This window comes from Leucoraja erinacea, chromosome 15 (genome assembly GCF_028641065.1).
Source record: "Leucoraja erinacea ecotype New England chromosome 15, Leri_hhj_1, whole genome shotgun sequence".
NCBI classification, from domain to species: domain Eukaryota; kingdom Metazoa; phylum Chordata; class Chondrichthyes; order Rajiformes; family Rajidae; genus Leucoraja; species Leucoraja erinaceus.
Genome location: NC_073391.1, coordinates 35697771 through 35725482, shown reverse-complemented (window position 1 = coordinate 35725482; position 27712 = coordinate 35697771). Strand labels below are relative to the sequence as shown.

Genomic DNA, 27712 nt, shown 5'->3' with positions numbered 1-27712 from the left:
CAAATAACTTGGTCTCCACAGCTGTCTGTTGCAATGAATTCCACAGATTCGCCACCCTCTTGTAAACTTCATCTGGACACTCTCCAACACAGTACATCCTTCCTCAGATATAGGGGCCCAAAACTGCTCACAATACACTCAATGTGGCCTGGCCAGTTCTTTATGAAGCCTTGAAATTACATCCCTGTTTTTATATTCTATGCTAACATAGCACTTGCCATATTTACTACCCACCACGGCAGGGCCACCCATCAACCTGGAACACTGTGACCTGGGCACACAACTGTCCTAGCTTGCAAACTCTCCCCCCACAGGAGGACTGATCTCCATTGCCAGGCTGGGCAGCTGACGCTATCACCACCACTGTTGCCACCGCTGAAGTCTCCACCACCACCACCACTGCAGTTTCCACCACCACCACCGCTGCAGAACCACCATCACATGTTTTGCTACCATCACCACCTCTGCCGACCTTTCCTTGCACTCTGGCCGCCTGCAGGTCGAGATCAATGACTGCGCCAATCCTCGCCTCTCCCCCGGCCATCAACTCACCTGGATATCAGGTCCAGTTCCATACTGAGTCTGAAAAAGGTTCTGGGACCTGAGACGTCAGCTATCCATGTTCTCCTAAAATGCTGCTTGACCAGCTGAGTTACTACACCATTTTGTGTCCTTTTGTGTATTAACTAGCAACCGTAGTTGTTTATTTAATAAACAATAAGTAATAAATGATAATCCTTCACTCAATTGCAGCGGACACCTACCCACAACTGTCTGTTGTAACGAGGGTTTACTCTGATTTTTGATTGAGGAATTGGGAGCATTTTTGGAAATCCTTCAAAGATTTTGGAACAGAAAAATCGATTCCACCTAATGAACACAAAATAGTGCCGCAGTTTTAAGTTACTAACTGAGCTCATATTTATCATGTGCTCGTATATAAGTATTTGTAGAGTCATCAATGTTTTGCTCTGGGCTATTATTAGGTGCAGCAACAAATGGAATGTACCAGCTACATTTTCAAATTTAAAAGATTGCTACCTTGAAAGCTTTATGAACTTTATGAACAAATAATGTAAAATGCAGCCTCAGAAGTACAATATTATTTATTACATGTATCATTAATGTTGTGTAACAATATATCCTGAGTACAAAAATACACAGAAGTGTAAATGACACAAGAATATCCTCATTATTTCACGAGCCAAAGGAATTTCAAACTGATACATTCATGACCAATTGTCAAAGATTTAAACCCACCAGTGCTTCATCTTTATCCCAGCTTACCCACTGGAATCGGGGCTTGTTTCTGGCCATGGCAACCTCAGGGTGAAATCTAGAAGCGAGGTTGGAACTGGCAGAGACTAATCACAAGATCCATGGGATTAGGACTGCTAAAGAATCCTGAGCCGAGCAGATCTTGTGTTTCACAAATATCAATATTGATATTTAATGTGTAGCCCTTTAGAACATCGAGCAAGTGCATCAAACAGTGCAGCACAGGAGCAGTTCCTTCCGCCCACAATGTCTGTGAGTGATGATGCCGAGTTAAACTAATTCCCTGCGTCTACAGTTGTGTTCAGTTCTGAGCACTGTAGAAGATATGTTAAGTTGAAAAGGGTGCAGAGCAGATTTACGATGATGTTGCCAGGACTCGAGGGTCCGAGTTGCAGGGAGAGGTTGAGCAGGCTGGGACATTATTCCCTGGAACGCAGGGGAATGAGGGGTGATCTTATAGAGGTGTGTAAAATCATGAGAGGAATCATGCACAGAATCTCATGACAAGTGTAAAGGAATCAAGAGCCAGCGGGCATAGGTTTATGATGAAGGAGGAAAGATTTTATAGAAATCTGAGCAGCAGCTTTTTCACACAGAGGGTGATGGGTGTATAGAACGAGTTGCCGGAGGAGGTAGTTGAGGCAGGGACTATCGCAATGTTTAAGAAGTAATTAGGCAGGTACATGGATAGTACAGGTTTAGAGGGATATGGGCCAAATGCAGGCGAGTGGGACTAGTGTAGATGGGACCTGTTGGTCGGTGTGGGACAGTGGGGCCAAAGGGCCTGTTTCCACACTGTATGATTCTATGGCTCTTCATGTGAATCATATCACTTCAGGTATTTGTCTATCTAAAAGCATCCTAAATGCTGCTATTATATCTGTTTCTCCACCCTCAATGGCGGTGCTTTCCAGGCCCCAACTCCCTCAGTAAACTTCTTGCCACGTGCATCTCTATGAACTCCCAAACAAAACTTCCAAATCCTTCATGCAGTGAGTTTGACTAGGACTGCACACAATTATCCAAGTGTGGTCCAACCATAGTTGAATAAACCTGCAACATGACGGCCTGACTATTCACTCAGTGTCGCATTTGATGATGACAAGCATTGCATACACCTTCTTTTCCATTCTAATCCGAGTGCGGCCTTAGGAATAGTTACATTTATAGTTAAGACAACCGCATGTCATGGATGAAAATTGATCACAACAATTTAACAGCAGACCTGCATGCACATGGCAGAGGCTACACCATTGCTTACTATGTATGACAGACTATGTATGCTATTTAGACTTGGAAAACCAGAGTAAATGTGAGCTTTATTGCGCTGGTGGAGAAACATTATACACTGTACACAATGTAGGCAGTTACAATGCCCTCCATAATTGTTTGTGACAAAACTCATCATTCATTTATTTGCCTCTGTACTCCACAATTTGAAATTTGTAATAGAAAAAAAAAATCACATGTGGTTAACGAGCACATTGTCAGATTTTAATAAAGGCCATTTCTATACATTCTGGTTTCACCATGTAGAAATTACAAGTGCGTTTACACATAGTCCCCCCCAAAGATTAACATATCAGAATGGTGGCAAGAGCAAAGTATTTAGGAGAGATGGAACTGCCCAAGATCCAAGGCATACCAGGTCATCTGTGAAACACAGTGGTGGGGGTGTTATGGCCTGGGTATGTATGGCTGCTGAAGGTACTAGCTCATTTATCTTAATTGATAATGCAACTGCTGCTGGAGTAGCAGAATGAATTCTGAAGTGTATAGACACATCCTATCTGCTCAAGTTCAAACAAATGCCTCAAAACTCATTGGCCGACAGTTTATTCTACAGGAATACAATGATTCCAAACATACTGCTAAAGCAACAAAGGAGTTTTTCAAATGGTCAATTCTTGAGTGGCCAAGTCAATCACCCGATCTGAACCTAATTGAGCATGCCTTGTATATGCTGATGAGTAAAGTGAAGGGTACTAGCCCTCAAAGCAAGCATAAGTTAAAGATGGCTGCAATACAAGCCTGGCAGAGCATCACCAGAGAAGACACCCAGCAACTGGTGATGTCCATTTATCGCAGACTTCCAGCAGTCATTGCATGCAAAGGATATGCAAGAAAATACTAAACACGACTACTTTCATTTATATGACATTGTTGTATCCCAAACATTATGGTGCCCTGAAATGGGGGGACTATGTATAAATACTGCTGTGATTTCTACATGATGAAACCAAAATGTATAAAAATGGCCTTTATTAAAATCTGACAATGTGCACTTTAACCACGTGTGATTTTTTTTCTATTACAAATCTCAAACTGTGGAGTACAGAGGCAAATAAATAAATGATTGGTCTTTGTCCCAAACATTATGGAGGGCAGTGTATATTGTGGCTAGTTAATATTAGCCTGCAGTATCATGAGGCAAACTCAATGACCTTAGTTGAGAAGATAAATCAGTTGCAGCTGAAACAGATTGTTGGAGTTCTTGTAGCACAGAGATATCTGATGGTTGGCAACATTCTTCACGCTGCCTCAGCAAGGCCACCAACATAATCAAGAACGGGTCACACCTTCTTCTCCCCTCTCCCATCGGGCAAAAGGTTCAGAAGTGAGAAAACGCATACCTCCAGATTGAGGGACAGTTTCTTCCCAGCTGTAATCAGGCAACTGAACCATCCTATTACCAACTAGAGAGCAGTCCTGAGCTACATCAACTTCATTGGAGACCATCATTAATTGGACCATCATTAATCAGACTTTGCTGGAGTTTCTCTTGCACTGAATGCTATTTCCTTTACTCAGTATCTGTGCACTGTGGAACAACTTGATTGTAATTATGTATAGTCTTTCCGCTGACTGGATAACACACAAAAAAATGCTTTTCACTGCACAACCGTGAAAATAAACTAAACTAAAACAAATTGAATTTCATTTCTGCAAACAGATGAACTGAAGAGATGCAACCATTTGTCCCAAACAGTGTGGAGTTGCGGTCTCATGGGTCTCAACTATCGAGGTGAGAACGTGGCTTGGGTGGTGCGTGTCTTTGATATGGCTGCATCATGTAGATCTCTTCAATGGTTGGGATGTCAATCCTATGTTGGGTCTTGTATCAACCCAATCATTGTGCCTTTCGCAACATCATGGTCTGGTTTACTTACAGTACCTGAAAATCGTTGACATATTTATTTGTGTTATTTATTACGTCTTATTTGGTGTTTTTATCCATTGTGTTTTTTGCATCACATATGCCGGTAAAGTAAGTGAGACTGTCATTGCTCTGGTTCATATTGACAAATGAACACGCTTGACTCTTAAATATTCATCTGATGTGGCTGGATCTTATAACCATATAACCATATAACAATTACAGCACGGAAACAGGCCATCTCGGCCCTATAAGTCCGTGCCGAACAACTTTTTTCCCCCTTAGTCCCACCTGCCTACACTCATACCATAACCCTCCATTCCCTTCTCATCCATATGCCTATCCAATTTATTTTTAAATGATACCAATGAACCTGCCTCCACCACTTCCACTGGAAGCTCATTCCACACCACTACCACTCTCTGAGTAAAGAAGTTCCCCCTCATATTACCCCTAAACTTCTGTCCCTTAATTCTGAAGTCATGTCCTCTTGTTTGAATCTGCCCTATTCTCAAAGGGCTTGTCCACATCAACTCTGTCTATCCCTCTCATCATTTTAAAGACCTCGATCAAGTCCCCCCTTAACCTTCTGCGCTCCAGAGAATAAAGACCTAACTTATTCAACCTATCTCTGTAACAGTTGTTGAAACCCAGGCAACATTCTAGTAAATCTCCTCTGTACTCTCTCTATTTTGTTGACATCCTTCCTATAATTGGGTGACCAAAATTGTACACCATACTCCAGATTTGGTCTCACCAATGCCTTGTACAATTTTAACATTACATCCCAGCTTCTATACTCAATGCTCTGATTTATAAAAAGCTAGCATACCAAAAGCTTTCTTTACCACCCTATCTATATGAGATTCCACCTTCAAGGAACTATGCACGGTTATACCCAGATCCCTCTGTTCAACTGTATTCTTCAATTCCCTACCATTTACCATGTATGTCCTATTTTGATTTGTCCTGCCAAGGTGTAGCACCTCACATTTATCAGCATTAAACTCCATCTGCCATCTTTCAGCCCATTTTTCCAAATGGCCTAAATTTTTCCAAATGGCCTAAATGGCCTATCTTCACACTGTTCCAAGGACCATCTTCTCCGATGACCTCCAAAAATACCTCAGCTACTTCAAAATGCTCTCACAAGGTCCAGCACCACCTTCTCAGACGGAACACACATGGGTCTATCTGTGTTCCCCAGAGTTAGTTTGGTTTATTGTCACATGTAACCGAGGTACCTGAAAAGCTTTTTGTTGCGTGCTAACCAGTCAGCAGAAAGACAATCCATGATTACAGTGTATAGTCACATGATTCCCAGATCCTGGGAACAACTTTAATTATAATCTCCCTGATTCATTCATAATTCATTTATCGAATTCATTCAAGAATAACATTCTTGACCTCCCAGGAGAGCGAGATGTCAGTCAGGGAATATTGCCGACTGGCCCGCTGCAGGAGTACGTGCTGAGGGACGCGTTGAAGCTTGGTGCAGCCAACTCCAAGGCTCTGTGGGGGAGGACCACAGTGGGCCCTTCCGCTGCAGGACATTGGGGCAGGGTGTGGTGGAGACCAAAGATCCTATAGCAGAGCTCTGCTATAAGATCTTTGGTGGAGGCGCCCCTCAAACTAAGAGAAGGGATTTCACGCCAGGGGAGCGCATGAGTGAGTGGCAAGGGTGTGGGGTAAAATTGTGTGATCTGTGTAAACAGTATTGAGTGTATGTATAGCCTCCCAGAATGTGGGGAGATTTTTTTTTTTTGCACAGTTCCTGTATTGTACTTTTTTTTTACTTGAATAAAGTTTATTTTGATTCATTTAAAAATAAAAATAATTCTTGCTGCCACATCGTCCCGGGTGCAGGAGCATCACGTCTGGGAAATGTGGCCAGGGACTGGACAAAGGCGCGCTACTTCGCGATAATATCCAAGGCATCATCAAACCAGCCATCCAGCGCCTGGATCAGCGTGGCGGTGTCAAGCGGACCTTGGGTCTCATCTACGAGGAAACCAGGAGGGTCCTGGAGGCTTTCTTAGAGAATGTGATCCGGGATGCGGACACTTACACCGAGCGCAAGACGGTCACTGCCATGGATGTGGTGTCAGCTCTGAAACGCCAGGGCCACACTCTGTACGGGTTCGGCAGCTGGAGAACTCCCCCCACTTCTCCAAACGACACCAGATTGAATGATTGTCAAGTTGTAATCCTCTCCCATATTTTAATTGGTTTTCACTATTTGGATCACCCAATTATATTTGGATCACCCAGTACGTATTAGTTTAGTTTAGTTGTAGAGATACAGCGCGGAAACAGGCCCTTCGGCCCACCGGGTCCGCGCCGACCAGCGATCCCCGCACACTAACTGTCCTACGCATGTAGACAAAAATGCTGGAGAAACGTTGTCTATTTCCTTCGCTCCATAGATGCTGCTGCACCCGCTGAGTTTCTCCAGCATTTTTGACTACCTTCGATTTTCCAGCATCTGCAGTTCCTTCTTGGAACAACTATCCTACACACACTAGGGACACGTTTTACATTTATACCAAGCCGATTAGCCTACAGACCTGTACGGCTTTGGTGTGTGGGAGGGAACTAAAGACAGGAGAAAGCCCACACAGGTGCAGGCGCTGTAAGGCAGCAACTCAACCACTGCGCCACCTGTGTTTAAGAAGGAACTGCAGATGCTGGAGAATCGAAGGTTACACAAAAAAGCTGGAGAAACTCAGCGGGTGCAGCAGCATCTATGGAGCGAAGGAAATAGGCAACGTTTCGGGCCGAAACCCTTCTTCACACCCGTCTGAAGAAGGGTTTCGGCCCGAAACGTTGCATATTTCCTTCGCTCCTTAGATGCTGCTGCACCCGCTGAGTTTCTCCAGCTTTTTTGTGTAACCACTGCGTCACCTGGTCGCTCTTATTGACATTTAAAAATAATTATGTTTTTGCAAAGCCAGCAAATACAATCAATTGAGAAGGTTTGATTTATAATATCACATTTCACTTCTTAAATCGAAAAACCAGGTAGAGTATTGCATTTTTCAACTCCTCCCTGAACTTAGTCTGTGTTATGGCGTAAATACACGTGTTTGTACAGCAGCTCAGAAGCTGCAACATGCGGCTGGTTTGTTGCAAAATAAACACGGGGTCGTGGGGGCCTTTGTAATAATACACACCCGTAATCCGCAACAATATGAAGTACAGAATGCCCAACATCCACAGCAGGATGAAACTTCCAGATATAGCAAACAGTAAAACCATGGATTTCCGCCTGTTCCTCATCTCGGGGTCATCGTCCTTCTCCCCGCCGCTGTGATTGCGGAAACTCCGACGAGCTCTGCTTGCCTCCAAAACGTGTTTGACCGTCAGAATATTGAGAATCAGAATCAAGGCGAATGGGAGGAAAGGGGTGAACGCCCGGTGGAGCCAAGCAAACACCGCCCAGCCGGGGGAGGAAAAATAAACTGGCTTTACAACGCAGTCCCAAGGCACACTGCTAACCGTATACCGAGGCCCAAATACAAAGTACCACGGGATGCATTTCAATAAGCTTATTACACACACGGATGCAATGACCTTGGCTGACGTTTGCCTGCTGCAATATTTCGCTTTCAGCTTTTGGCAACAAACAGCCACATATCGATCAAAGGTGAAGGTGACTGTTAGCCAAACAGAAGAGTCTGTGGCCGCATTGAGCAGCACAATAATGATACGACAAACGGGCGTGACGTCCAGGAAAGAACCTCGGAAAAAGATATAACTGATCCGGTACAAAACGACATCAAAGATAACCACCAAAAGATCTGCTCCAGCCATTGCTAACAGGTAATTCGTGATGCATTGGGAGAGGCCACACCTCCCACGCGACAGAATCACCAACGCCACCGCGTTCACTGCAAAAGATTAAAGGCGTTAGCGATCAGTTTTGAGCGGAAGCAGCAAGTCAACTTGTATCCAATTCTGCTTTCAACATGTCCCAATTTCTGTTATTTGCACTTTACCAGTTTATTTATTCATGTGTGTATATATTTATATCATGGTATATGGACATATTTATCTGTTTTGTAGTAAATGCCTACTATTTGATCCTGTGTGCTTAAGCAAAGCAAGAATTTCATTGTCCTATACAGGGACACATGACAATAAACTCACTTGACTTGACTTGACCAATTCAAATAACGCAACTGACATTATGAAATATGCTGAACCTCCCGTGTCCATGACTATCCTTGTACAACCGAATATTCAATTACACGGGCAAAACACACCCGGACTCAGTCCTTCCACACGAGTCTCTTTCATTCAATATAAGGTGCACGGGGCAAATTCCCAAGTAGTTTCAGTTTTAGAGATACAGCGCGAAAACAGGTCCTTCGGCCCATCGAGTCCACATCGGCCAGTGATCCCCCGCACTTTAACACTATCCTACACACACTAGGGAGAATTCACATTTATAGCAATCTAGTTAACCTGCAGAAAACTGTGGAGTGTGGGAGTAAGACCCAGAAGATCAACCCCGGGTCTCGGAGGCAAAACCTACGCCATCGCTGGATTTCACAAAGGGGCGTAGAACGTGACCGAGAGGACATATGTCCGTACATGTTAGTAATGGGGAAACACGCACTTTCCCACAGTAAACATCGTAGCCTTACAGAATTCAGCGAGCAAACGCAAATTCCCCGATATTTTGGTCTTAAAATCACGGCAAATGCTGTGAGGCAGTAACCTCTTTCTAACGAAAATTTAGGTCGCCATCGACTAGCCAGAAAATTTCAGCTCCAAAATCGGCCGTTTTCGATGTTTTTAACGGGTGGGAATGTGCGTGTTTCCCCATTCACTAACATGTACCAAACTGAGATATGTCCTCCAGTTAAAATTTTCGGTCACGTGAGGGGGGGATCTACGCTCATTTGACCTTTGGTGAAATCACCCTATTAATAACAGAATATTCGGATTATTGGATAACCAGTGTAGGAAGGAAATGCAGATGTTGGTTTACACCCAAGACAGACACAAATGCTAGAGTAACGCAGCGGCTCAGACAGCATCTCTAGAGAGAAAGAACAGGTCGAGATCCTTCTTCAGACTCAGGGGAGAGGAAAACAAGAGATATGAAAGGTACAAAGAACAAATTAATTAAAGATATTTGAAGAATAAATCAAAGCCAGTCAGATGATCAAGGAAAGATGAAGCCTACAATAGTCCATTTGGATAACACAGTGGCCTAGATTATAACATAGGTGCGGCAATACAATAAATGAAGGGAGTGGTAATATTTAAGAATATAAACTGCAGAGATAAATTACAGTGTAAATATAAATTAATTGATTGCTTCAGATGGAGTATTCCACACTCGTTAAAAAACGAAGGAAACACAGTAGAAACGTTCTTACATATATAAAATAACGAGCCTGCATTAGTAGGCGCGATGTTTCTGTACACTGGGCAACTCGAATTTCCCATCGAGAAGCACGAAAGGTGTGTCGAGACCAACTCCGGCTTGGCCTGTTAGAAGTTCACGCTGAAGGAAGGAACAGCCTCGTCCCTGAGATGATCGCACCCTTCACTCGTAACCTGAACATCCAACAAGCCCGGGCTACAGTCACCACATTCTGTGAACATTGACACCACGGTATAGGCTGGTAGTTAGCAATGCAGGGCAACACAGCGCGGAAATAATTGGTTGTTGTTACTGACCGGGTACCCCGACGGCAGCGAGGATTGGATAGTAAATTAAATCGAGGCGATGAACTAGCTGTTGTCGATGCATGGTCTCGTGGGCTGGCTGCCACTCTCAGGCGCCACAGTTATAGTGTTCGTTGGAAACTTCCTTTGGGACGGGTTGCACAACCCTTGGAATAAGCAAGTCAGACAGAGACAAATAAAGCTCTTTATGGTGAAAACATTCCCTCGGGGGCCCAGGGTGACTTGCACTCGATTTCCGAAGAGTCTTAACCCTGAACCTCTCTAACAATGATTTAATGGTTTGGCGCATTTCTGTGGAAGGAATGGGGGTGTTGAAGTGTGTCGGTGGAATTCTGCCATTTGCGAGCGTTATGATTCGACCCCAACCCATCACTCGCCAAATCTGGCACGAGTCAGTAGAATAAAAACACAACGCGCTGGGATAACTCAGAGGGCCAAACAGCATCCTGAAAGAACATGGATCGGAGATGTTTCAGGTGGGGACCCTTCTTCAGACAGAATGAGTCCAGAGGCTGCGACGTATATTGGCATTGGTTGTTATTTTCACGTGTACCGAGGTACAGTGAACAGCTTGTGTTCGCGTACTATGCAGTCAAGTCATAGAAACATAGAAAATAGGTGCAGGAGTAGGCCATTCTGCCCTTCGAGCCTGCACCACCATTCAATATGATCGTGGCTGATCATCCAACTCGGTATCCTGTACCTGCCTTCTCTCCATACCCCCTGATACATTTAGCCACAAGGGCCACATCTAACTCCCTCTTAAATATAGCCAATGAACTGGCCTCAACTACCTTCGGTGACAGAGAATTCCAGAGATTCACCACTCTCTGTGTGAAAAATGTTTTTCTCATCTTGGTCCTGAAAGATTTCCCCCTTATCCTTAAACTGTGATCCCTTGTTCTGACTTCCCCGACATCGGGAACAATCTTACTGCATCTAGCCTGTCGAACCCCTTAAGAATTTTGTAAGTTTCTATAAGATCCCCCCTCAATCTTCCAAATTCTAGCGAGTACAAGCCGAGTCTATCCAGTCTTTCTTCATATGAAAGTCCTGACATCCCAGGAACGAGTCTGGTGAACCTTCGCTGTACTCCCTCTATGGCAAGAATGTATTTCCTCAGATTAGGAGACCAAAACTGTACTCAATACTCCAGGTGTGGTCTCACCCTGTACAACTGCAGTAGAACCTCCCTGCTCCTATATTCAAATCCTTTTGCTATGAATGCTAACATACCATTTACACATCGTACGATCAGGACATACACAAATATAACAGGTTACCATAATGCAAAATAAAAAGTTACAGAATTGCAGGGCTACTGTTACGGAGGGACAATAAAACGTCCGCAATGAGGTAGGTTGGAGGATCGGGGCTACACCGGGCTGCCACGTGGCACGGGTCCCAGCCAAACTTCACATTCATTCCTTCTCTCCAGAGATGCTGCCTGTCCTGCTTAGTTTCATGCCGTCGGAGCCGCTGCGTTACTTCAACGTTGTGTGTCTATCAAGTCTTTGATTGTCTGATTCCCTGAAAACTCCAGCGGCGCCGAGGAATTCACCATACATTCCAGATCTTCGTTTGGCACCGGATACACAGTGATGCTTGGTGCAAGACACCGATCACATGAAACCTCGTGTGTTAGTCCAAATCTCCGCCCTCCGGCGATTAGGGAAAGTAATCTTTTCTGTCATTATTTAAGGTCCAATGAATATGAAGGGAATGGCGGCGTTACTTTAGTATGACATGAATAAGCAAATGTTTTGCCCGAACATCTGCTGCCGTCGTTATTGATATAAATTATGCTTTAAAAGTGACCTGATCGTTGCATGAAGGAATCTTCATTTTAACAGCCTAATCCGAAAATTGCCGTTGCGAGCATTTACTCCTAAATGGCAACAGCTGGAGCAACAGCACTCTGATCAAACAAGTTTCAAAGTGAGCAGATCTCTGGGTAATCTCATTGAAGATAGACTGTTTAAAACAAATAAATCAAACAACTAAACAAAAAACAGATCTCTGTTCAACTTGGTAATCTCATAAATTGATTTCTGCAAACAGATGAACTGAAGAGATGGTCCCAAACAGTGTGGAGTTGCGGTCTCATGGGTCTCAACTATCGAGGTGAGAACGTGGCTTGGTTGGTGTGTGTCTTTGATATGGCTGCATCATGTAGATCTCTTCAATGGTTGGGATGTCAATCCTATGTTGGGCCTTGTATCAACCCAATCATTGTGCCTTTCGCACCATCATGGTCTGGTTTACTTACAGTACCTGAAAATCGTTGACATATTTATTTGTGTTATTTATTATGTCTTTTTTTTTTTTGAAAATATTTTTTATTGGAGATAGGTACATAACCAATTACATCATTACAGTCTTACATTTTTAAATTGATAATATTGTCAGTTATTATTACATTGTCTCCAATACCTTTTGCCTTTTTCTTCCTTTTTTTTTTAACTAGATAGAACTAAAGAGATAGATGAAGTAAAGAAAGAAAAGAAAGAGAAGAAAAAAAAAAACAAAAAAAAAAAAAAAAAAAAAGAAAAAAGAAAAGGGAAAAGATAGTTAAAGAAGAATGGAAAAATTTATTAAAATAAAAAAACTTTGTTCGAGATATGTTCGTACATTTCAGAGTATAGCATTTCATCCATTCTTTAGCCCGAGTGCTAGTCAGGTTCCTGTGCTGAACTATTCTGACCCTTTAAGTAATCAATAAAAGGAGACCATGTTCCAACGAATAATTCCTGTTTGTCCAACAGGGAAAATCTGATTCTTTCCACGTTTAAGGTCTCCGTCATTTCTATAATCCACATTTTGATTGTGGGGGCCGTAGGGCCTTTCCAAAATTTTAGAGTTAATTTTTTTCCTGTTATTAAACTATAATCAATAAAGTTTCTTTGTGTTAGTCTAAATGTTTGATTTAATTCTAATATTCCGAGTATTATTAATTTTGGATCTGGGTCCAATTGTGTGTTGGTTACTTTAGATATTATACTGAAAATATTTACCCAGAATTTTTTAATTTTTATACAGTTTGCAAACATATGAGATAATGTAGCTTCTAAATGTTGACATTTATCACATATAGGTGAGATATGTTGAAAAATTTTATGTAGTTTTGTTTTTGAATAATGTAACCTATGTATTACTTTAAATTGTATTAGAGAATGTCTGGCGTTTAGTGAACACTGATGTATGTGTTGCAAACTTTCTTCCCAAGTATCTTTCGTTATTACTTGATTTAATTCTTTTTCCCATGTTTGTCTGTGTAAGTCCGTCGAAGGAATGTCACTGTCTAATAAGATATTATATATATAAGATATTAATTTTTCTGTATTAGGATGTTTGTTCCAACATTCATCAAGAATTTCTGAGTTTCTAATTCGAAAATTTTGAGAGTTCGATTTTACATAATCTCTAAGTTGAAGATATCTGAAATAATCATTTCCTCGAAGTCCATAAGTCTGTTGCAACTCCTGAAATGTCAGAAAAGTGCCTTCCTTGTAAAGTTGTCCCATATTTTTAATTCCATAATTCTTCCATTGTGTAAAACCCCCGTCCAACCATGAAGGCTTAAACAAAGGATTATTCACAATTGGAAGAAAAAGTGATAAATTATCTAATTTTAATGTCTTTTTTAATTGTTTCCAAATTCGTATAGCACTAAATATTATAGGGTTTTCCCTATAAATTTTTTTGTTTAATTTAGACGTAGCAAATAATATCGAACCGATATCAAAAGGTAAACAATCTTCCTTTTCCATTTTTAACCAGTCTGGTTGATGATCTATTTCTTCCAACCAGAAATTCATATTTTTAATATTAACTGCCCAGAAATAAAACAAAAAATTAGGTAAAACCAAGCCTCCATTTATTTTTGATTTACACAAGTGTCTTTTGTTTATCCTATGATTCTTATAATCCCAGATAAAATCATTAACAATAGAGTCCAATTTTTTTTTAAAGTTTTTTGCCAGATATATCGGAATTGTCTGAAAAAGGTATAATATTTGCGGTAAAAAAATCATTTTTATGGCATTAGTTTTGCCAACCATTGAGATAGGAAGTGTTTTCCAGTATTGAATATTCTTATGTAGTTTGTTCAGTAATGGGGGGAAATTTGCTTTAAATAATGATGTATATATCTTAGTTACATAAATACCTAGATATTTAAATTTTTCATTTACTATTTTAAATGGAAATTGTTGTATTATCTGTTTGTTATGTTCCCTTATTGGCATAATTTCGCTTTTATTCCAATTTATTCTGTATCCTGAGAGTGAACCAAATTGGGTTATTAGCTTTAATAAGTTTGGGATACTAATTTCTGGTTTTGTAATGTAAATTAATACATCATCTGCGTATAGAGAAATTTTATTCACTGTGTCCTTTGTGTTATACCCATGTATTTCCGGATGCCCCCTAACTCTTTCTGCCAGTGGCTCAATAGCAAGCGCAAATAATAATGGAGATAACGGGCATCCTTGTCTACAACCTCTAGATAGGCTAAATTTAGATGACAACCTTTGGTTTGTAAATATTCTAGCCGTGGGATTTGTATATAACAGTTTTATCCATGTACAGAATTTCTCCCCTAGCTGCATCTTTTCCATCACCGAAAATAAATAAGACCATTCGACCTGATCAAATGCTTTTTCAGCGTCAAGTGAGATTATTGCTAGATCTTCATTAATAATTCTCTTGGAATATATAATATTAAATAATCTTCTTAGATTATAATATGAGTACCGTTTCTGAATAAAGCCTGTTTGGTCAGGGTGTATTAATTTATTCATCACTGTACTTAATCTATGCGCTAGTATTTTAGTTAATATTTTCTGATCTGTATTTAAAAGTGCAATTGCTCTGTATGATCCCGGGTCTTCCGGATCTTTATCAGCTTTAGGAATAAGTGTTATTATAGATTCATTTAAAGTGTCTGGAAGTTTCTGTTGAGTATAGATATACTCATACAGTCTTTGTAAACGTGGGCAAAGCAAATCATAAATTTTTTTGTAAAATTCGGAGCCTAAACCATCTGGTCCTACTGCTTTACCATTTTTTAACGAGCCAATAGACTCCTCAATATCCTTTATCGTAATCTCCCTTTCTAATAATTCTCTATCGTTTGAATCTAAACCTTTTAAATTACATTTTATTAAAAAATCTGCTATTCCTTCTGATTGTGCTACGGTTTTAGTTGAATAAAGGTTATGATAGTATTGGAGAAATCTATCATTTATGTCCTTGGGCATTTTTAATAATTCTCCTGTCTCTGTTCTAATTTTATGAATTATTTTTTCCCCTTCCATTTTTCGTAACTGGCGTGCTAATAGTTTTTGTGGTTTGTCTCCAAATTCAAAATGTAATTGTTTGGTTTTTTGATAAAGTTTTATTACTTGTTCTGAATACATTTTATTTAATTTATATTTCAATACAGCAATTTTATTATGTTTTAACGTAGATGGCATTCTCGCATTTTCTATATCTAGTTGCTTGATTTCACTTTCCAACGTTTGTTGCTTAATCCTGTTCTCTTTATTATAAAATGCTTGAGCAGAAATTAATGTACCTCGAACATACGCTTTGAACGTTTCCCACATAAGAGAAATAGGTGTGTCAGGGTTGTCATTTACCTCAAAAAATATTTGAATCTGTTTAATAATATATTCCTGGCATGATCTTTCGTTCAAAATTTGTGGGTTAAATCTCCAATATGCTTGTTTCTCGGACATTCCATTTAATTTAATCATGAATGTTACAGGTGCGTGATCTGAGATTATAATATTATGGTATTTTGAATTATAAATAAATGGGATAAACGTAGAGTCAACTAAAAAATAATCTATTCTTGAGTATGTTTTGTGTACTGGTGAGTAAAATGAATATTCCCGTCCAGTTGGGTTTTCTATTCTCCAGACATCCTTAATATTAGTGATATTAATAAATGAATTTAAAAATACACTTGATTGAGATTTTACTTTTTTTTGCCTTGATGATCTATCTAAGTATGAATCTAATGTACAATTGAAGTCTCCTCCAATTATTAATTTATATTGTGTAAATTCAGGAATTTTATTAAATGTTTTATTAAAAAACGTGGGGTTATCAAAATTAGGCCCATAAACATTAAGAAGGATCACTTTTTCTCCATTTAACTCTCCAACTAATATAATATATCTACCATCAATATCCACTATTGTTGAAGAGTTCGTAAAAGGTATTCCTTTACGAATTACTATTGCAACTCCTCTGGACTTGTGGGAAAAGGAGGAATGATATGATTCAGCGATCCACTTAGCTTTAAGTCTATGTTGAGATTCCTTTTTAAGGTGTGTTTCTTGAAGAAATATTATATCTGTTTTGATTAAATTTAGATGTGCCAAAACTTTACTTCTCTTAATTGGTTCATTGATTCCCTTGACATTCCAACTACAAAATGTTATTCCCTGACCCCTTCTTGTCATGTTAACATCTTGCATATTGCTTCTAAGGTGGTCTATAACCGAGCAGAAGGTACAACACATAGAACCTGACCCTGCTCCCGAACCTCAAATAGATGAATTTAAAATCATATACATCGCTCTTCCGAACACATCTCCTTGTATTAGTCTTATTTTTCCATTCAAACATTAAGTTATAAAAATATTTAAAGTGAAAAAAGTGATAGAGTTGATTAGTGTAGAGTGAAAGAAAAAGAACTACATCTACAATTAGTGTAGTTAGTGATAGCCACACTAACGTGGCTAGAATTCTAAAGACTTCCGTAGCCTTTGTAAGAAAAAAAAATTCCCAGCTCCGTGCCCGAAGAAAAAAAAAAAAAAAGATTATTTCTAACATTCAAATAACTTCTTTGGGAGTAACAAACTTATTTACCTACCCATACATACACACACACAATATATATATATATATATATATACCCATATGTATACATACATAAGCACGTAACCCTGCAGAAAAGTTCAAGAACAGCAAAAATTCACAACGTTATTATTCTCTACATATCATATTAATTTTTTCGCTAAATCTATAAATTTAATTTTATATTGAAAAATAAAGAGAAAAAAAACCGTCAAACTTTATTATGATGTAGGCTAATTTACCTCTTACATATCTTCCTATATAATATAAGTATGTAATTCATTTCTACGTTAATCGAAGACTATTAATTATTAATCATTGTTATCAATCATATACAGTATTAACTTTTTATGAGAAATGTTAATGTTAATAATTTTAGTGGTAATATGGATATTTAATAAGTATTAGTTGTTACATATATAGTTAGATATGAATATACAGATAATAATAATGATTAGTAAACAAAAAAAAAAAACAAAAAAAACAACAAAAAAAAATTTTTTCTTTTTTTTTCTTAAAAATCACGGTTTTATCCAATATCCTCCGTCGATTTCGGTTTCCGAATGTCCTTAAAGCTCTTGAAAGAACTTTAAAGGTCCTTTTAGATCTGGCGGTCATGTTAGTCCTTGACTCCTAAGGAGTAATGTAAATTCTTCAGTCTGTGGTCATGTTACCGACTTCTTTGGCACATTCCAGTGCTTTTTCGTGGTCTGTAAAAAAGAGCTCCTTGGACTTGTAGGAGACTCTTAGTCTTGCGGGATAAAGCAAGCTGTATCTCAAATCAGGTACATTCTTCAATATTCTTTTTGTCTCAGTGAACAGTGCTCTTTTCTTGAAGACTTCTGCCGGATAATCTCGGTAAATACTGAATCTCACACCTTCAAAGAGGAGCTGTCCGCCTCGAACAATTTTCTTCATTATATCATCAAATTCATGATCCTGTTGGACTTTTACGATAATTTGTCTTGGATGGGCATCATCTTGTGTACGACGTCGCTGCGCTCTATGAGCTCGACCGAGTGAAGGTTTGTGATCCAATTTTAAGGCTTTTTGTAATAGGTCTGCCACAAAATCCCGAGTGCCCATTTCCCTCTCACTTCCTTCTTTCACCCCTACAATTCTTAGATTCTTACGTCTTTGACGCCCCTCCAAATCGGTACATTTATCACTTAATTTGATCACCATATTGGAGAGGCGTTGGTTTTCAGTAAGGAGTCGACTTACAGTTTCCGCACTTGTCGTCGCCCATTTCTCAAGTTCGGTTATCGCTATTCTATGTTGATCAAGTTCGTGATGAATGGGGTCCACCTCCGTTTTAACCTTCATTTCCACCGAAACGAGCCTGGCTTCCAGCACTTCCATCTGATCCTTGACCTCTTCCTCCCTCGTCCTCTTCCAGATTTCCAGCATTTGTTGAACGGTAGAATGCATTTCTGCTTTAAAATCTACCTTAAAAGTGTCAAGTACCTCTTTAAAATTCTCTCCAAAGGTCTTCATTTCGGCAGCGAGAAAGGTTTTAAGATCCTCCATTTCAGACTTTTTCTGTTTCATTTTCTTTGGAGGGTCTTCCTGGGCCGTCGTTGTAACTGAGGCCGAGGCCTCTATAGGGCCTTCCTCTTCCATCTGCGGTTTCCCTTTAACGGCTTTTTTTTTTGTGTCACACGGGGGGGGGGTACGTTGTAGCGACATACCGTAAAGTCGCGCGCGCCTGATGATGTCACGCAGGCTGCCGTTTCAGATCGCGATCGCTGCAGGTAAGACCCGATTTTCTCCCGTTTTTTCTAGATTACTTCGGCACGGAGCTAGTTGGCGCTGGACTCAAGCCTCCATAGTGCCACCGGAAGTCTGTTATTTATTATGTCTTATTTGGTGTTTTTATCCATTGTGTTTTTTGCATCACATATGCCGGTAAAGTAAGTGAGACTGTCATTGCTCTGGTTCATATTGACAAATGAACACGCTTGACTCTTAAATATTCATCTGATGTGGCTGGATCTTATAACCATATAACCACATAACAATTACAGCATGGAAACAGGCCATCTCGGCCCTACAAGTCCGTGCAAAACAACTTTTTTTCCCCTTAGTCCCACCTGCCTGCACTCATACCATAACCCTCCATTCCCTTCTCATCCATATGCCTATCCAATTTATTTTTAAATGATACCAATGAACCTGCCTCCACCACTTCCACTTGAAGCTCATTCCACACCACTACCACTCTCTGAGTAAAGAAGTTCCCCTCATATTACCCCTAAACTTCTGTCCCTTAATTCTGAAGTCATGTCCTCTTGTTTCAATCTTCCCTATTCTCAAAGGGAAAAGCTCTGTCTATCCCTCTCATCATTTTAAAGACCTCTATCAGGCCCCCCTTAACCTTCTGCGCTCCAGAGAATAAAGACCAAACTTATTCAACCTATCTCTGTAACTTAGTTGTTGAAAACCCATGCAACATTCTAGTAAATCTCCTCTGTACTCTCTCTATTTTTTTGACATCCTTCCTATAATTGGGCGACCAAAATTGTACACCATACTCCAGATTTGGTCTCACCAATGCCTTGTACAATTTTAACATTACATCCCAGCTTCTATACTTAATGCTCTGATTTATAAAGGCTAGCATACCAAAAGCTTTCTTTACCATCCCATCTATATGAGATTCCATCTTCAAGGAACTATGCACGGTTATACCCAGATCCCTTTGTTCAACTGTATTCTTCAATTCCCTACCATTTACCATGTACGTCCTATTTTGATTTGTCCTGCCAAGGTGTAGCACCTCACATTTATCAGCATTAAACTCCATCTGCCATCTTTCAGCCCATTTTTCCAAATGGCCTAAATGTTTCCAAATGGCCTAAATGGCCTATCTTCACACTGTTCCAAGGACCATCTTCTCCGATGACCTCCAAAAACACCTCAGCTACTTCAAAATGCTCTCACAAGGTCCAGCACCACCTTCTCAGACGGAACACACATGGGTCTATCTGTGTTCCCCAGAGTTAGTTTTGGTTTATTGTCACATGTAACCGAGGTACCACCTGAAAAGCTTTTTGTTGCGTGCTAACCAGTCAGCAGAAAGACAATCCATGATTACAGTGTATAGTCACATGATTCCCAGATCCTGGGAACAACTTTAATTATAATCTCCCTGATTCATTCATAATTCATTTATCGAATTCATTCAAGAATAACATTCTTGACCTCCCAGGAGAGCGAGATGTCAGTCAGGGAATATTGCCGACTGGCCCGCTGCAGGAGTACGTGCTGAGGGACGCGTTGAAGCTTGGTGCAGCCAACTCCAAGGCTCTGTGGGGGAGGACCACGGTGGGCCCTTCCGCTGCAGGACATTGGGGCAGGGTGTGGTGGAGACCAAAGATCCTATAGCAGAGCTCTGCTATAAGATCTTTGGTGGAGGCGCCCCTCAAACTAAGAGAAGGGATTTCACGCCAGGGGAGCGCATGAGTGAGTGGCAAGGGTGTGGGGTAAAATTGTGTGATCTGTGTAAACAGTATTGAGTGTATGTATAGGGTGATTTCACTAAAGGTCACTGGAGCGTAGATCCGCACCCACGTGACCAAAATTCTCAAGTGGAGGACAACTCGAGGGTTCGGTACATGTTAGTGGGTGGGAAAACGCATTTTCCCACCCGTTAAAAAACATAGAAAACGGCGAGGTTGTGTTGTGAGCTGCAATTTACTGTGGTTCTAGTCGGGGTGACCGTGAGGCACAGCTACCTAGATTTACAGGGGGGGGGGAAAGATAGCAAGTAAGGTAAATTCAAGAGGGAACTGAAGGTGCCAAGCCGGCGGAAATGAACAGCCGACATTTGCCGTGGATATTTAAAGGTCCAAATATCGGGAATTATCGCGTTTGCTCGCTGAATTTATCAAAAAGTAAGGCATTGTTAAACTTACTTTTGATAAATTTCAGCGAGCAAACGCGATAATTCCCGATATTTTGGACCTTTAATTGCACGGCAAATGTCGGCTGTTCATTTCCGTCGCTTTGGCACCTTCAGTTCCCTCTTGAATTTACCTTACTTGCTATCTTTTTTTTTCCCCTGTAAATCTAGGTAGCTGTGCCTAACGGTCACCCCGACTAGCACAGTAAATTGCAGCTCACAACCTCGCCGTTTTCTATGTTTTTAAACGGGTGGGAAAATGCGTTTTTTCCCATCCACTGACATGTACCGAACCCCTCGATGTCCTCCACTTGAGAATTTTGGTCACGTGGGTGCGGACCTACGCTCCAGTGACCTTTAGTGAAATCACCCTATAGCCTCCCAGAATGTAGGGAGATTTTTTTTTGCACAGTTTCCTGTATTGTACTTTTTTTTTACTTGATAAAGTTTATTTTGATTCATTTAAAAATAAAAATAATTCTTGCTGCCACATCGTCCGGGTGCAGGAGCATCACGTCTGGGATATCGTAGCAAAATGGGCTATCCCATGGTCCCAAAAGGCAGCACTCACTTGCGCGAAGTGGGCCGCAAGGGCATCAAGGAAACCAAGGCCAGGCAAATCCTGCGATAAATATCGTTGGCTTCTTCAGTGTCAAACCTGCCATCCTTGGGATCTCATGGCGGTGTCAAGCGTGCAGGCGACTGAGCTCTGATTGCAGTCCAAACCTCAGATGCAAGTGAGCAATTCGCTTAGAGAATGGAAAACCGCGTTGGATCCCGGATGCGGACACTTACACCGAAAAGCCTCGAGTGTTGCCTAGAGCACATGGGTTGCACGCAGCCCGGCCCACTCTTGGACTACCCACACGGTACCAGACAGGAAAAAAATTGCTCAAAACGACCCAGATGAAGAAAAGTGTGTATGGCTGATTAATATTGCTTTTGAAGTAAATGGAAAAACCGTGAGGGTGGATTCCCTGTTATTTAGCTGGTTTTTTTAAAGTTTCTTTTGTAAACATTGGACTTTGGATCAACACCTTCGTGCTGCAAACTCTATGTCCGCATGCAGGAAAATGGGCCTCTAGAAAAGTGCGGGGGCAAAAGAGGGGGTAATTAAATTTTAATTTAACGAAAAAAAAAATTTGCGCAATACATTCGGCTGGCGCCGTTGCATTGAAATCACGGTTTCCAAGGCAAAAAAAGACAAGGGACAAAAAGGCGCACTACTTCGCGATAATATCCAAGCATCATCAAACCAGCCATCCAAGCGCCTGGATCAGCGTGGCGGTGTCAAGCGGACCTTGGGTCTCATCTACGAGGAAACCAGGAGGGTCCTGGAGGTTTTCTTAGAGAATGTGATCCGGGATGCGGACACTTACACCGAGCGCAAGACGGTCACTGCCATGGATGTGGTGTCAGCTCTGAAACGCCAGGGCCACACTCTGTACGGGTTCGGCAGCTGGAGAACTCCCCCCACTTCTTCAAACGACACCAGATTGAATGATTGTCAAGTTGTAATCCTCTCCATATTTTAATTGGTTTTCACTATTTGGATCACCCAATTATATTTGGATCACCCAGTACGTATTAGTTGAGTTTAGTTGTAGAGATACAGCGCGGAAACAGGCCCTTCGGCCCACCGGGTCCGCGCCGACCAGCGATCCCCGCACACTAACTATCCTACGCATGTAGACAAAAATGCTGGAGAAACTCAGCGGGTGCAGCAGCATCTATGGAGCGAAGGAAATAGACAACGTTTCGGGACGAAACGTTGTCTATTTCCTTCGCTCCATAGATGCTGCCGCACCCGCTGAGTTTCTCCAGCATTTTTGACTACCTTCGATTTTCCAGCATCTGCAATTCCTCCTTGGAACAACTATCCTACACACACTAGGGACACGTTTTACATTTATACCAAGCCGATTAGCCTACAGACCTGTACGGCTTTGGAGTGTGGGAGGGAACTAAAGACAAGAGAAAGCCCACGCAGGTGCAAGCGCTGTAAGGCAGCAACTCAACCACTGCGCCACCTGGTCGCTCTTATTGACATTTAAAATAATCATGTTTTTGCAAAGCCAACAAATACAATCAATTGAGAAGGTTTGATTTATAATATAACATTTCACTTCTTAATTCGAACAACCAGGTAGAGTATTGCATTTTTCAACTCCTCCCTGAACTTAGTCTGTGTTATGGCGTAAATACACGTGTTTGTACAGCAGCTCAGAAGCTGCAACATGCGGCTGGTTTGTTGCAAGATAAACACGGGGTCGTGGGGGCCTTTGTAATAATACACACCCGTAATCCGCACATATATGAAGTACAGAATTTCAAACATCCACAGCAGGATGAAACTTCCAGATATAGCAAACAGTAAAACCATGGATTTCCGCCTGTTCCTCATCTCGGGGTCATCGTCCTTCTCCCCGCCGCTGTGATTGCGGAAACTCCGACGAGCTCTGCTTGCCTCCAAAACGTGTCTGACCGTCAGAATATTGAGAATCAGAATCAAGGCGAATGGGAGGAAAGGGGTGAACGCCCGGTGGACCCAAGCAAACACTGCCCAGCCGGGGGAGGAAAAAAAACCTTCCTTTACAACGCAGTCCCAGGGCACACTGCTAACCGTATACCGAGGCCCAAACACAAAGTACCACGGGATGCATTTCAATAAGCTTATTACACACACGGATGCAATGACCTTGGCTGACGTTTGCCTGCTGCAATATTTCGCTTTCAGCTTTTGGCAACAAACAGCCACATATCGATCAAAGGTGAAGGTGACTGTTAGCCAAACAGAAGAGTCTGTGGCCGCATTGAGCAGCACAATAATGATACGACAAACGGGCGTGACGTCCAGGAAAGAACCTCGGAAAAAGATATAACTGATCCGGTACAAAACGACATCAAAGATAACCACCAAGAGATCTGCTCCAGCCATTGCTAACAGGTAATTCGTGATGCATTGGGAGAGGCCACACCTCCCACGCGACAGAATCACCAACGCCACCGCGTTCACTGCAAAAGATTAAAGGCGTTAGCGATCAGTTTTGAGCGGAAGCAGCAAGTCAACTTGTATCCAATTCTGCTTTCAACATGTCCCAATTTCTGTTATTTGCACTTTACCAGTTTATTTATTCATGTGTGTATATATTTATGTCATGGTATATGGACACATTTATCTGTTTTGTAGTAAATGCCTACTATTTTTTTTCTGTGTGCTTAAGCAAAGCAAGAATTTCATTGTCCTATACAGGGACACATGACAATAAACTCACTTGACTTGACTTGACCAATTCAAATAACGCAACTGACATTATGAAGTATGCTGAACCTCCCGTGTCCATGACTATCTTTGTACAACCGAATATTCAATTACACGGGCAAAACACACCCGGACTCAGTCCTTCCACACGAGTCTCTTTCATTCAATATAAGGTGCACGGGGCAAATTCCCAAGTAGCTTCAGTTTTAGAGATACAGCGCGAAAACAGGTCCTTCGGCCCACCGAGTCCACATCGGCCAGTGATCCCCCGCACTTTAACACTATCCTACACACACTAGGGAGAATTCACATTTATAGCAATCTAGTTAACCTGCAACCCTGTGGAGTGTGGGAGAAACCCGAAGATCTCGGAGAAAACCCACGCTGGACACGGGGAGAACGTACAGACTCCGTACAGACGGTACAGTACAGTAGTCAGGATCAACCCCGGGTCTCAGGCGCTGTGAGGCAGTAACTCTAACGCTACGCCATCGTGCCGCAGTATTAATAACAGAATATTCGGATTATTGGATAACCAGTGTAGGAAGGAACTGCAGATGTTGGTTTACACCCAAGACAGACACAAATGCTAGAGTAACGCAGCGGCTCAGACAGCATCTCTAGAGAGAAGGAACAGGTCGAGATCCTTCTTCAGACTCAGGGGAGAGGAAAACAAGAGATATGAAAGGTACAAAGAACAAATTAATTAAAGATATTTGAAGAATAAATCAAAGCCAGTCAGATGATCAAGGAAAGATGAAGCCTACAATAGTCCATTTGGATAACACAGTGGCCTAGATTATAACATAGGTGCGGCAATACAATAAATGAAGGGAGTGGTAATATTTAAGAATATAAACTGCAGAGATAAATTACAGTGTAAATATAAATTAATTGATTGCTTCAGATGGAGTATTCCACACTCGTTAAAAAACGAAGGAAACACAGTAGAAACGTTCTTACATATATAAAATAACGAGCCTGCATTAGTAGGCGCGATGTTTCTGTACACTGGGCAACTCGAATTTCCCATCGAGAAGCAGGAAAGGTGTGTCTAGACCAACTCCGGCTTGGCCTGTTAGAAGTTCACGCTGAAGGAAGAAACAGCCTCGTCCCTGAGACGATCGCACCCTTCACTCGTAACCCGAACATCCAACAAGCCCGGGCTACAGTCACCACATTGTGTGAACATTGACACCACGGTATAGGCTGGTAGTTAGCAATGCCGGGCAACACAGCGCGGAAATAATTGGTTGTTGTTACTCACCGGGAACCCCGACGACAGCGAGGATTGGATAGTAAATTAAATCGAGGCGATGAACTAGCTGTTGTCGATGCATGGTCTCGTGGGCTGGCTGCCACTCTCAGGCGCCACAGTTATAGTGTTCGTTTGAAACTTCCTTTGGGACGGGTTGCACAACCCTTGGAATAAGCAAGTCAGACAGAGACAAATAAAGCTCTTTATGGTGAAAACATTCCCTCGGGGGCCCAGGGTGACTTGCACTCGATTTCCGAAGAGTCTTAACCCTGAACCTCTCTAACAATGATTTAATGGTTTGGCGCATTTCTGTGGAAGGAATGGGGGTGATGAGTGGAATTCTGCCATTTGCGAGCGTTATGATTCGACCCCAACCCATCACTCGCCAAATCTGGCACGAGTCAGTAGAATAAAAACACAACGCGCTGGGATAACTCAGAGGGCCAAACAGCATCCTGAAAGAACATGGATCGGGGACCCTTCTTCAGACAGAATGAGTCCAGAGGCTGCGACGTATATTGGCATTGGTTGTTATTTTCACGTGTACCGAGGTACAGTGAACAGCTTTTGTTCGCGTACTATGCAGTCAAGTCATAGAAACATAGAAAATAGGTGCAGGAGTAGGCCATTCTGCCCTTCGAGCCTGCACCGCCATTCAATATGATCGTGGCTGATCATCCAACTCAGTATCCTGTACCTGCCTTCTCTCCATACCCCCTGATACATTTAGCCACAAGGGCCACATCTAACTCTCTCTTAAATATAGCCAATGAACTGGCCTCAACTACCTTCGGTGACAGAGAATTCCAGAGATTCACCACTCTCTGTGTGAAAAATGTTTTTCTCATCTCGGTCCTGAAAGATTTCCCCCTTATCCTTAAACTGTGATCCCTTGTTCTGACTTCCCCAACATCGGGAACAATCTTACTGCATCTAGCCTGTCGAACCCCTTAAGAATTTTGTAAGTTTCTATAAGATCCCCCCTCAATCTTCTAAATTCTAGCGAGTACAAGCCGAGTCTATCCAGTCTTTCTTCATATGAAAGTCCTGACATCCCAGGAACGAGTCTGGTGAACCTTCGCTGTACTCCCTCTATGGCAAGAATGTATTTCCTCAGATTAGGAGACCAAAACTGTACTCAATACTCCAGGTGTGGTCTCACCCTGTACAACTGCAGTAGAACCTCCCTGCTCCTATATTCAAATCCTTTTGCTATGAATGCTAACATACCATTTACACATCGTACGATCAGGACATACACAAATATAACAGGTTACCATAATGCAAAATAAAAAGTTACAGAATTGCAGGGCTACTGTTACGGAGGGACAATAAAACGTCCGCAATGAGGTAGGTTGGAGGATCGGGACTACACCGGGCTGCCACGTGGCACGAGTCCCAGCCAAACTTCACATTCATTCCTTCTCTCCAGAGATGCTGCCTGTCCTGCTTAGTTTCATGCCGTCGGAGCCGCTGCGTTACTTCAGCGTTGTGTGTCTATCACGTCTTTGATTGTCTGATTCCCTGAAAACTCCATCGGCACCGAGGAATTCACCATACATTCCAGATCTTCGTTTGGCACCGGAGACACAGTGATACTTGGTGCATGACACCGATCACATGAAACCTCGTGTGTTAGTCCAAATCTCCGCCCTCCGGCGATTAGGGAAGGTAATCTTTTCTGTCATTATTTAAGGTCCAAAGAATATGAAGGGAATGGCGGCGTTACTTTAGTATGACATGAATAAGCAAATGTTTTGCCCGAACATCTGCTGCCGTCGTTATTGATATAAATTATGCTTTAAAAGTGACCTGATCGTTGCATGAAGGAAACTTCATTGTAACAGCCTAATCCGAAAATTGCCGTTGCGAGCATTTACTCCTAGAAATGGCAACAGCTGAAGCTGAGCAACGGGCACTCTGTTTCTATCAAACAAGTTTCAAAGTTATCCACAGATTTTTGAAAACAGATCTCTGTTCAACTTGGTAATCTCATTGAAGATAGACACGTGACAATAAACTAAACTAAAACAAATTAAATTTCATTTCTGCAAACAGATGAACTGAAGAGATGCAACCATTTGTCCCAAACAGTGTGGAGTTGCGGTCTCATGGGTCTCAACTATCGAGGTGAGAACGTGGCTTGGTTGGTGTGTGTCTTTGATATGGCTGCATCATGTAGATCTCTTCAATGGTTGGGATGTCAATCCTATGTTGGGCCTTGTATCAACCCAATCATTGTGCCTTTCGCACCATCATGGTCTGGTTTACTTACAGTAC

The 27712-nt window shown here is 41.6% G+C and overlaps 2 protein-coding genes across 2 annotated transcripts; both read right to left on the bottom strand.

The window, feature by feature from the left end:
* Nucleotides 1-7432: 7432 nt before the first annotated feature.
* On the bottom strand, nt 7433-8248 carry LOC129703852 (probable G-protein coupled receptor 139). The gene has a single exon (XM_055646529.1). The coding sequence runs from the start codon at nt 8246-8248 to the stop codon at nt 7433-7435; it is 816 nt and encodes a 271-aa protein (XP_055502504.1).
* Nucleotides 8249-23034: 14786 nt separating this feature from the next.
* LOC129703851 (probable G-protein coupled receptor 139) lies at nt 23035-25514 on the bottom strand. Its single transcript, XM_055646527.1, has 2 exons — nt 25442-25514; nt 23035-23927 (listed from the first exon to the last, which is right to left on the bottom strand). Exons 1-2 carry the CDS (start codon nt 25512-25514, stop codon nt 23035-23037), a joined length of 966 nt encoding a protein of 321 aa, XP_055502502.1.
* Between the last annotated feature and the right edge of the window lie 2198 nt (nt 25515-27712).